We start from the raw sequence: 12236 nt of genomic DNA on the forward strand, positions 1-12236 counted from the left end.
GAGATGAGCTTGAAGGTCCCTTCCCACCCAAACCATTCCAGGACTGTTTGATAAGTCACATATTTTCAGCTGTCAAGATCACAGGCCTAGTGCTGTGTTCTGCCTCTTCCATTTCACTTCAAAACTTGACCAATCCTTTATTAAAATCCAGACAGCATCTCCAAACTCTTCTCCATTAACTCTGCCAGCTGAAATATCTAAGTACTTGAAACACATCTTTCTGCAGAAGATCCCTGTGAGGCAGAGAAGTAAAACTACACTAATTTTTGCAACCAAGAGCTCCCAGAGAGGGGTTGGACTTCAGACAGGTCCAAATGACTTGTTCAAAGTTACACAGGAATTCTGCAAGAAGACAGAGCCAGTGCCTGGCCAAACTCTGAGTGTTTTTTCAAAGCCATCCTACAGGGTCCATCTACAGCACCAGACACGACAAGGTGTAGGACAAGTTTCAAGCAAGGCCATCACCAGGATTTCCACCACCTCTTCCACACAGGAAGGAAAAGAGATATCCTGAAGTATTTCAGGCCCCTTCATTCTCCCTCAGGATCCATCCCCAGCAGGAACAACCAAAACACTTCCTTAAAAGAGAAATTTGTTGTTTCAGAAAACTAAAATGGAAACCCAGCAAACAGCTGAACCTCACCTACTCCTGATTTTGTGCTTAACTACAAAGCAAATAATTTTCCATTAGAAAAACAGTTTGCAAGTGTAGTTTCACTGGCACAGCCTTAATGAGGACAGAGACTCCACTTGGAGAACAACTCAGGAATAGATAATGGTGTCTCCTTGAAGAATATAAATCATAATGGCAAAAACATGGGCTTTTGGCCACAGCTGCCTCCATATTAGAGTTTTATTTTAGTTAAAAGCGTTTCAGAAAGAAACAAATGTCCTAATTAATGCTCTTAAAGCAACAATTTTTTGTGTAGTCCAGACCTGAACTAGGGAAATTTCCTCTTGCATGATATAGAGAAGACCCATCTACATCCTACACTGCCATGGCCACCACTAACCCACCTCCCCAGTCACCACATCCACAGGGTTTTTAAATCCCTCCAGGGAGGGGAATCCATCACTGGAAGAAATTTTGGGGAAGAAATTTTTCCATTCAATAAGATTTTTTTATTTTTTATTTAAGGACCCTTTCAGAGTGGCTGTGAAATCATGAATTAACTCATCTGGTTTATCCTAAAGTAAAACCACAGGCTCAGGTAGGGCATTGTTTCAGCCAAGGAAGCTTAAAAAGCCAACTGAATATTCCTACAGCCACCAACTATTTACAGGATACCTTTTCAAGCAAGACAAAAAGAGAAAATGAGCTGAGTCCTCTTTCTCCCAAGTTTAATTAACGTGGTTTGTGCCACATTTCAAGGGCACTGGACAGTTACAGCTCAACCTGTGATTTTATTTTCTAAGCCACTGTAACTCCAGTGCCTGCCCTTCAGCGTGTGCTGACTTGGGAGCATCCACAGCCTCGGTTTTTCTCCTTCTGTTGTTTTCCCTAAATGATGACAAGGCTTCAACCCAGTCCTTTTCCATCTGCATTACTCACCCTGATTCTCTTCCCACTCTGAAGGCTTTTATTCACTCCCCAGACAGCCCTGTCATTGCTGGCAATTAAGATTCACAAGCACCAGCCTGATAATTCAGGTAAACTTCAGGTGACGACGTTGCAACTGCCTGGTTCCCTCAGAACTCATATTTTGAGGGATGCAAAACATCCTGATGGTCATAGCTCACTCCTAACACATATTAATTAATCAGTACTGCCATGAGCCCATGAAGCACAAATAATTACTCCCATTATATTTATGGAGAACCCAAGAGAGATAAACTTGTGTTGGCTCCAGGGCTTAGTTTCAGATAAATGACAAATTCTTGTGAGACCAAAATCAAGAGTTCTGTGCTGACATCATGCCCCAAACTCCTCTCAAGTACTGACTCCCATCCAACTGTGGACAAAACTTAGGAAGGAGAAATGGTTAACTGCAGCCAGGTTCCTACTTGGCTGTTCTGTGTGTAGGCATAACCCAACTCCTCCCTTACCTCCCTTACCAGTAGTTTTAACTGTTTAATCTTTACCTTATTCAGAATTTAAGTTCAAAATTTAAATTTTTTTTAAGGCTCCATTTTCTTCTTTCCCCTTCTCGATCCCACTTACCCTTTTTTAAAAAATATCTATGGTCTAATCTGGAAATTTTATACCTTAATGGGTCATCTTGGCCCATTTGCTCTAATTTAATACTCTCTAATCCCCTCCAAATAGGTTCATCCTGTTTTCCCCTCAGTCAAAAATTGTTCACCTCTACTTCCACTGCATCCTATTAACTGCACATACACTGGAATAAATAAAAGCTGCTGCTGCTGCTCTGCTGGGAGGTGGCAGCTGATGAACAGGGCAGAAAGGGACTGAAATCAAAGTACAGCAAACTCACACCATGCAATTCCCACTTTGGAAATTTGTGGTGAAAGCCTGACACAAAGCCAAAGCTGTCAGACTGTCCCTGTGCTCACACAAAGTGATCTGAGATCCCTCTGCAAACTCTGGATTACCAGAACAATGAAGATGCACAGGGCAACGTGGCCTTACCTCCTGACTCCTCTCCTGCTGTGAACTAGATCTTTACAATTTCAAGTGGTGATTTTATTACTGAAATCCAACACATTTCCAGCTCAAGGGACTGGCAACAAAGCAGGAAACCACTAGTTTTGAAGAGAAGACTAAAGCCACCAGCAACAGAAAATAACTAATTAAGGGTTGTATCAAGAAGTCTTTTTGAAATTCATTGGAGTTTGGTTTCCAACAAAAAATCCCTGGCAGCCTTATTTTTGCTGTGGCTCCCTCTACAGAAGCCTGTGACTGCACTGCCACTTGCACTATGACAAGGATAAATCTTCATCCTTGAAATAATCCATCTGGGAAAACGTGGCTGCATTCACAGCAGCCCAGTTCCTTCCCACCTATTCTGCAGACCTGGCTTCTCTTCCCAGCTCAGTCTGACAGAAGGAACAATCCAAAGTCAAGAGGTCAAAGTATCTCAGGAATCTGATTGCTGGGGACAAGCATTTGGTCGTGCCAACAAGAGGGATATTGGGAACAGCCAACCAGGACTGGCCAGTGGGAGCTGAGGGACAGCACAGGGACAGGTCAAGCCTTTCCTTTCAGCCTTCCAGCTTCAACAATTGAATCCATTTGCTTGTTTACTGAAGAAACAGCATGCAGACCAATTACATTGAAGATTTATGACAGAAGTCATTTAAAAAAAAGAAAAAAAATTGACAGGCTTCAAGGATGAGATTTGGACAACTTCAATTCCACCTGGGATTCAAGACACTGCTTGGAATAGCCCATCCAATTCTAAGGCAAGGTGAGGTGCCCCAGGTTTTCTGCCTTTGCCATATAACACTGAATTATGATGGTGTTCTCATCCCTTTTGCCAAGTCTGGAGTGGTGCTAAACTCTTGCCCAGCTCAGGTATCCCTTTAGTATCTCTCCAGTATGTTCAGTAGATGTATGAAGATCTCTCTTTTAACACTAATTTTTCTCTGATCAAGGCCAAGTTTCAAAGAACTGCATGGTTTTCTTTCTCTTTCAGAGACAGAAAAGTAGAAATAGAAACAATACATCAGCCAGACCAAGTGAGCAATTAAAAGTTACTATTCCCTGATTTAAATGTCTGGTTATTTTACTATTCCCTGGTTTAAATGTTCCACCAAAGGAGTGGAACTCTCCAGCCAACTGCTCATAATCATTGTAACCATTTCTCTGCTCTTTTTAGACAAATTAACAGAAAAAAATACCATCAAATGATCTTAATTGTTCTGGGCTTCTTCAGCTTGTACTTACACTACTGGAAAAGTTCTGAGCATACTTTACATGGGGATGGGACGTTATAAAGCCTCTTGAGGGTCTTCAGTGTTATTCACCATTCTGTAAAACACAAGGAAAAGACAAATTAGAGATGTCTGTGAAAGGCAAAGAGACTCAACCCCATTATTCTGGATAACCTGTCACTAATCCAGACCCACAGAGGCTCACGGACTTCAGTGCATGTGGCACATTCCTCAGGAGAAAGTCTGGTGGTGTCATCAGTCCAGAGACAAAAATTTAAATTACAATTGATTTCTTTCGGCCACAAGTAAATTAATCTATGCAATCATTTAGCCTTATGACAGTTACCTACCCTTTTAACTCACAAAAGCTATTAAAAGGATTATTTGGCCAACATCCTCAGAGAGCTCAGAGACAGGTACTGTGTTCTGAGGAAGAATGACCTAATAGAGTTTTCTTTAGCTATTACTGCTCATCTTTTTCTCCACAAACTAACATGGACTGAAAGTGCTCCAAAAGTCAAACTATTAACCAAAGGGAAAGAGAAAAGGCAGGATGTTCTATCCAGGGATATGTAGAAAGAACTAGGGACAATATTTACACTTCAGGCTATGGGTGAGGTAGGAGAGAAAACAAGTGGAAAGAGCAGCACATGGATTTGCAACGGGATGATTTCCTCTGCTCCATAAAGAGATGTCCAGGTTGGAAAAGCCCCCTAAGATCATGGAATCTCAGAATGGTTTGGGTTGGAAGGATCCTTAAAGATCATTCTGTTCCAACCCTCTGCCAGGGGCAGGGACACCTTCCACTAGCTCAGGTTGCTCCAAGCCCCGTCCAACCTGGCCTTGGACACTTCCAGGGATCCAGGGGCAGCCACAGCTTCTCTGGGCAACCTGTGCCAGGGCCTCCCCCCCCTCACAGCCAACAATTTCTTCCCAATATCCCATCTCTCCCTGCCCTCTGGCAGTGGGAAGCCATTCCCTGTGTCCTGTCCCTCCATCCCTTGTCCCAGGTCCCTCTCCAGCTCTCCTGGAGCCCCTTTAGGCACTGGAAGGGGCTCTGAGGTCTCTCTGGATCCTTCTCCAGGTGAACCCCCCAGCTCTCCCAGCGTGTCTCCAGAGCAGAGGGGCTCCAGCCCTTGGAGCACCGGTGACCTCCTCTGGACCCACTCCAGCAGCTCCATGTCCTTCCTGTGCTGAGGGCCCCAGAGCTGGAGGCAGCTCTGCAGGTGGGGTCTCAAAAAAGCAGAGTAGAGGAGGAGAATCACCTCCCTTGAGATCGAGTCCAATCCTCTCCCCAGCACTGCCAAGGCCACCACTAACCCACGTCCCCAAGTGCCACATCCACACGGCTTTTAAACCCCTCCAAGGATGGTGATACCATCGTTACTGTGTTTTATTGGTTTTCCTTTCTTTTCCCCTCATGAAAAAACTCCTGAACTCTCAGGACAAAAGGCTGGGCTGGCTGAGCATTCCCAGGGGCAGCAGCACTCGGCTCTGGCCACCAGCTTTCCTGGGAGGTTCCAGCCTGGCCACACGTGCCTTCTCCCACCCAGACACGGCCAAGGAAAGCTGGGTGTTCCCAGGGAGGGGAGCTGCTCAGAGCTGGCTGCTGCCACTTCCAAAACAAGTCATTTGGCCCACTTGGAGCTGCCTCTTCCTCTCCAGGAAAGGAGGTCACCCAGAGGGAGGTCACAGACACGAAGAGCGGTCCTGGCAGACCGTGACAGGTCATGTCCTTGTGGCCTGGGAGTGCAATGGTGGTACCAAACCACTGATGGATGGGAGGGACAAACCCCCAGGTCCCTCACAGTCACCCACCCCAAACCTTTTAGAAAGACTTCTACACCAAACCCCTCCCCTGTTATATCTCTTAACTGCATTTTAAACATGTTCCCCGAGGCGGTCACAAAAAAAATATGAGATCATGCTGTTGACTTCTTGCCAAATTTTAATACAGAGAGCTGGTTTGTTTTCCAAAGAGGAACAAATTAGACTTAAATATATACAAACTTTCTGAAGGTCAGAGAGGCTAATGATAGAGAACTGGATTCGTCACAGAAGGGTTTGCTTCCAGGGTGAGGAGTGTGGAAGAAGCAAAGAAGGAAACCCAGAAAGGAAAGATCACTTTCCATCATCATGAAACACAGGATTAAAACTGGAACATGAGGAGATGAGGTAACAGAGGCAAAGAAAAGGCTTCAGTAACTCAGTTTTTGAGATGACACAGGCAGGAGGGTGATATTAGTAATAGTAATGGAAGAGGAAAAAAAATGGTATGGACTCAAATGTAAGTGAAGAGTCATTAGGATCTAGACCAAATTTGGGATGTGAACAGCAGAGGAAGAGGAGTTTTTCCAAGAGACTCCAGATCTGTGAGTGCAGACAGAGGATGGTGGGATTTCAGCAGGGAGTTCATGGGAAAATAGGAAAAAGATCTCTGGTTTTGCTATGTTAAAGGCTGAGTTGGTTTTTATTGCACTCAGAATGCAACCCCAAACTGTCCCAGACTGAGCCAAGCACCAAGGAAGGACAGGGAATCCTCAGGTCTGACAGCAAATGGAGTTCCAGAGAAAGGGGAGGAAGCTGCTGCTTCCTAAGGCTGCTGCCAGCACAGAGTGGTTGCTGCTGAAAAGGGGTACAAACAGTCTTTGACTCCACACTGGTCCAAAGTTCAGGGGCACAGAAACACCTTCCCCACCCCCAGATACGCGTCAAGTCTGAAGCTGAAATGTTTTTGTCATTTAGGGGCACCTCAGATAGGAAACAACCAACCCCTCACCTGTAATTTTAGTCAAAAAAATTCCATCCCAACCAACATCACTTCAGTTGCCAACAAATTATGACCCTGAAACCACGACTCAACATCCCTCTTTCCCTTTTAGCACAAACCAAAGCACCAAACCCGCCCTGAGACAGCAGCAAAGGCAGGTGTCACCACTGTCTGCAGTGATAGGCAGGTAAGAGCTCACAAACCTTTGCCCTCTTGGCATTATTCATTAAATAAACGATCTGCTAACGCAGGAAAAACACAACCAGCTCCCCTTTCCCAGGGCTGGTACAGACAATAATAACAAAAAAAAAAAAAAGTCACTATTAATATGGAAATCGTGGCTGCAGTTGTAGAATCAGATGTAATGAACAATCTTGTCCCCAGCTTAAGTTTGCTATAAAGGCAGCTTAAATTGACAGTGGATGAGTCCTCATGGCAATCTGTTTTTCAGATATTAAAAATCTCATTTTCTCAGTGCCAAGGACAAGTGGAAGTGTGAAGCACTGGAGTATCAACTCTGCATTTGTCTCACTTGACATGAAATCATTCTCATTTTAGTTCTGATTTTTTTAATACATTCTTGGGATCCACTTCAGTTTTCTTCATTTCTCACTGTGTGCAATTAAATGTTTTGAAGTAGAGTTCACCCTGATCCACAACGCCCTGCAGAAGCAAGGAGAAAGTCACTTGGTAAAGATGAGGCTGATATCACTTATTTGGAAGAGAAATTCATTTTCTCTTTTAATTTCTGAGTGACTCACCTAGTAAAAAAAAAAAAAAAAAAGAAAGAAAAAAAAGCCATCACTTTGTATTTCACTAATACCTTCCTTGGTAAGTTCTTAAGATTTTGTCCTTGGGGAAGACAAACATCATCATTTTGACATAAGGAAAACATGAAGAGAGGGGCTGAATTCTTGGCTTAAAGCCACACAGGGCAGGATCAGTGGCTGAACACGGAATCTGCCTGAGGACATGGGCCCACCACTACAATTGTCATACCAGAAATGCAGAACCCCCAAGTTCCAGCCTTGCTGACAAACCTGCTGTGTTGGATGGCCAAGAAATTAAGCCCAAAGAATGAAGTTCTACCACTGCTGAATTCAAAGTAAAGGTCAGATTCCCAACTCACGCAGAATTACAAGCCAATCCTCTCCTAGAAACAGCAAAAAAAAAAATGATTCAAAGTTCAAGTCTTCTACTGCACGTGCAGCTCAAGGTCTGTAGGAACTGCCAGGTCCTCTGGGTGGGCTCTGTGCAGGGGTGTTCACGTGTGTGTACATGTGTGTCTATAAACATGTGCCAGGGGAGGTTCAGGCTGGACATCAGGAGGAATTCCTTCATGGAAAAGGTGGTCAGGCACCGGAAGGGGCTGCCCAGGGAGGTGGTGGTGTCCCCAACCCTGAAGGTGTCCAAGGAATGACTGGATGTGGCACTCAGTGCTCTGGTGGGGATCACTCACAGGTTGGATTCATTCCAGTTGGATGATCTTGGAGGTCTTTTCCAATCTAAATGATTCTGGATTCCATGGGCTTCTCTTACACTGAAGTAAAACAGTCACCTGGCTTAACTTCTGTCCAGAGGACATCCTGCCTCAAAATCAGCAAGAGACCAATGATCCATCCATCCAGCTCTAGTTCATCCTGGTGATTAATCACCCTCTCCATTACAAATTTGTACTTGATTTCTACTCTGAATGTGTCTGGTTCCAGATTCCAGACAGCAGCCTTCCTTTGCCAGCTCCAAGTCCTTTATTCCTGGGAGCTGTTCAGACAGGCTGTTATTTACCCAGTGCTTTTAAAGCTCCAGGTACTGCATTTGTATCCAAACTCAAAGATAAATTCATCTGGGTGCACGCACAAAAGTAGGACTGGTGTCCAAAATACTAAAGCTAATCTAGGACTCTTTAGCCCATTTTCCCAAAATAGGCCTATTGGGAAAATAAAAAAATAAAAAAAGAAAAAAAGCTCTGCCATATGACTTGAGGATGTGTTTCACTTGTGCCCTGGGAAGCAAGGTTAGGAACCTTCTCTAGGAAGGTCAGGAACCTTCTCTAAAGCACTGCCACCTCCTGAGCAGATCTGTGCAGTCACTGCACTGCACCACAAAGAGAAGAGCTGGTTCTTGAGTCTTTGGGCTCCAAGTTCTTTAAATATCACTACTTTAGGTATTTAAACATCACAGAGCTCAAGGAGAGTTTGGACAATGCTCTCAGGCCCGTGGTGGGATTGCTGGGGTGTCCTGGGCAGAGCCAGGAGTTGGACTCGATGATCCTTGTGGGTCCCTTCCAGCTCCGGATGTTTTGTGATTCTATGATTTTTAAGTCAGTTCACTGAGCTGCACCTTGAGCAAGGTCTTGTGCAGACCCTCAGGAAACTCCTGCCAGAAGCCACTGCTGAACAAAGGTCACTGCACTTGCTGCAGGTTCTACCTCAAGTGCTCCTTGCAGACCAGGTGCAAGGGAATAAAAGGTGTGAACTGCTACAGTAAACATCTTCAGGGACAGGTTGTGACCTTCTCAGCACAGAAGGAGGCAGTTGAGGTTCACAGAATCCCAGAATATGCTGAGCTGGAAGGGACCCACAAGGATCAGAGTCCAACCCTCAACCCTGCACAGGACCACCCCCAAGAGTCACCCCATGAGGTTGAAAGGGGCTTCTGGAGGCCCTTTTATCCAAGCCCTCTGCTCAAGCAAGGCCTCCAAAACCCAGGACCGTGTCCAGATGCCTTTTGAGTGTTTTCAAGATTTAAGATTCCATCACTTCCCTGAGCAACCTGTGAAGCGAAAGGAGCAAGAGATCATACTTTTTATGAACACAAAAATCCTTGAAAAAACTACTCAGAAGTCCCCTCCAGCCAGTGCTGTTTTCATTCTTACTGTGACTGTGCTTTCACCAGACCCTTCACTGTACAACCCAAGAGAAAGCCATATTTTGGGATCATGGTGAGGGACTGCAGCAGCACCTTGTCACCTTTACAAGCCTATAATATTTTTATGGGATCCTCTTCTTTCTCAGAACTCCCTAAGTGAAGGAAAGCTATGGACAGAAGCCTTTCTCCTTTAGAAAAAACACCTTAATCTCAGGATAAAGCCACAGTTGGTAAATGTAAAAAAAGCAAGTGAGTAAATCATTGCTTCCATGTGCCCCACAGATCTCCTCAGAACAATCAGCCAAGGACTGCAGGTAAAACTGTTTCTCTCCTTTTCCCTGTTAAATTCCATGCAAAACAAACCTCCTTACCTAAATTTAGTGGAATTGCCTCCAGTGCAAAGCAGAGGTTGGGCTCCATTTTGAAGCAGACTGGCAATGGAGCCTTTGTACAGAAAAACTGAGGTTACAAAATCCTGAAGTTTCCCAAACTCACCCAAGGCTTCCAGAAAGGCAGAAAAGTTCATCTGTATTTCACTGGAAAGGACCCCAAATTACTCCAGAAGTCCCAGAGATACATAAAAGGCAATGCAATCCCAGTAAAAGGATGTAATTTAGTATTGCTTTGTCCTTAATGGCAGCTGGAAAATGAAATGCTGTCACCAAGTTCCATCTGCAGAGACATTTCAGCAGAGAGCCCGGGTGGTATTTTCACTATTGCTTACAAATGAGCTTCCAACTCTAACATTGCTGGTGTATCTCCTCAATTGCTCCATGCTGTCCCCTCTAATCATGTCTAAAAACTTGCCTGGACCAAAGGCCAGACTTGAATTTGCTTTTCTGGCTAAAATTACACGTGAATGTCGACAGTGGAAGACAGACAGCAAGGCACAAATTCCTGACTAGCAGGGATAGCACGTGACTGCTGCAACAGCCACTTCCTTAGGGATCAAACAGGTTATCCCAATCCACTCAGATCAGTTTGGAATGGATGAGGATGAGATCAGTCCAGCAGCTCATCGCCAGCTGACTCCTACAGAGCTACACCAGGCAGGACATGCCCTGAAGCAGAACTGAGCTTTAAAGCCCCCACATGACACCCTGAACTCCAGGTACACCCTAAGGCACAACCCTTCATCTGGGCAAAGCTGCAGATGGGACACTGCCAAGTCCTGGAGTCCCAGCCTGGGCCAAACACACAATAAGTGAGAGGTTCGTTCAGAAAACATCCCAATTAACACAAATTACCTGGACGGTTTTCGGCGAGGAACACGGTGACACAGTAGCACTGGCCATGCCAACTGGAACGAGGTTCTGCAGTGCCAAGCAGAACTGGGAATCCACCTCCACTGCAGTTGGCTTGTCCCAGAGAGGATTCCAGAGCTCACTGTGAAGGCTAACCCTCAGATTCCATGTAGGTCAGGCAGGGCCAAGAGCACGAAAACAAGAGGCACTGCAGAATATACAACAGCTCTGAGAAATCAGAGTGTTCACCTGCCTGGACAGGCAGGGCCCTTCCTGCATCCATGACTCTCCAGGGAAGCCCTACTCACCTTAGTGAGTGCCACCAAACCTCCTCTAGCAGAATCCCAGAAACTGTACCTGGCATCAGGTCACTTGAGAGAGGGAGATTAATTGCAAGGCAGGGGCTTTGAAACGTGTCAGATGAATCAAACCTGATCTTCTTTTTATTTGACCAGATTTTAACTTTTCCTTTGCCAAATGGGGGCAACACTTCTAAAAGCTGCATTTTTCCACGGAGTGGTCCACAAAGCTTGGGAGTTACATCTGCATGGATGTAAAACCCTTGGCAGGCACAGAGAACAGCTACTACACAATCCTGAAGATGCACATTCAGCTGAAGAACCTACTCCCAGCTGTTGACCCAAGAAAAGAAACCAGAATTATATCTGCCACCACTAGGACCAGGAACAAGCATAGCAGAGAAATAAGTAATGCCACACAATCTTTTATTTTTGCACTGCTCTATGGCACAAAAAAGTAATAAGAGGAAAATGGTATCGCTTGAAAATAGCAAATTCTCTGCATAAAATTTAAGTATTGTCTGTTTTAAAATAGGTTTTGGATTTAAGATCATCATCTCCCTTTTCCCAGGGAGTATCGTGATAAAATGCTGTACAAACAATAAACTTGTCAGGAACTTTACAAAACATAGAAATTGTTGTTCTAAAAAGCTCTCAGTTACTCGTAATAAAATAAAACAGGAACGCAGCCCTTTTCCACCCCCCCAAAAAGCCTGTGTGAAATTGTGCCATGAAAGGAAACCAGTGTTTGCCCTCTGCTCCCAACTGCTGGAGGTTTGATGCCCGGGCACAGGGCACCCATCTGTTGTTCACTTCAGAACAGGGGGAGTTATCAGAGGATCCGTGTGTCGGAACCGGGGTGGGATCTGGGAGACGTGTCCTCGCTGCAGCAGCACATCAAACCAGCCTCCTTGGCCCTTTCCATCCCCCTGCCCTTGTCAACCTGTTCTGCTTCAAATATTGATCCGTGGCTCTGCCCTCCCCTTTCCTGCTTTCCCCTCTTCTTCCTCCTGGGCTGACCCCAACTTTTATCCGTGTCACGCAAACAGGCCGAGCAAAGTTGTCTTTTCTCCCACGTTTTGCCACAAAGCCCGGGGGGCTCTTCTACCCCTGCAGAGGGACATGGAGCAGCAGATGCAAGGGGGAGGACAAGCCCTTTTGTCCAAGGTAAAGCTGTACTCTGGTGATGTTGGACCACAGACACTTCATCTTATTTCTGCC

The 12236-nt window shown here is 45.2% G+C and overlaps 1 protein-coding gene across 9 annotated transcripts in view; it reads right to left on the reverse strand.

Moving 5' to 3' along the window:
- HMBOX1 (homeobox containing 1) overlaps positions 1-12236 on the reverse strand; it is a 109792-nt gene that overhangs the window by 58711 nt on the left and 38845 nt on the right. For 8 of the 9 annotated variants that reach the window (XM_051812161.1, XM_051812130.1, XM_051812145.1 and 5 more), the window contains exon 2: positions 3848-3931. In XM_051812161.1, the coding sequence (XP_051668121.1) occupies positions 3848-3870 (23 nt within the window). In that variant the 5' untranslated portion in view covers positions 3871-3931. The remainder of the gene's footprint in view (positions 1-3847; positions 3932-12236) is intronic. The other variant, XM_051812150.1, reaches the window with a different exon arrangement.

Source organism: Manacus candei, unplaced genomic scaffold (genome assembly GCF_025592945.1).
Source record: "Manacus candei isolate 608988 ecotype Guabito, Panama unplaced genomic scaffold, ASM2559294v1 h1tg000007l, whole genome shotgun sequence".
Taxonomy (NCBI): domain Eukaryota; kingdom Metazoa; phylum Chordata; class Aves; order Passeriformes; family Pipridae; genus Manacus; species Manacus candei.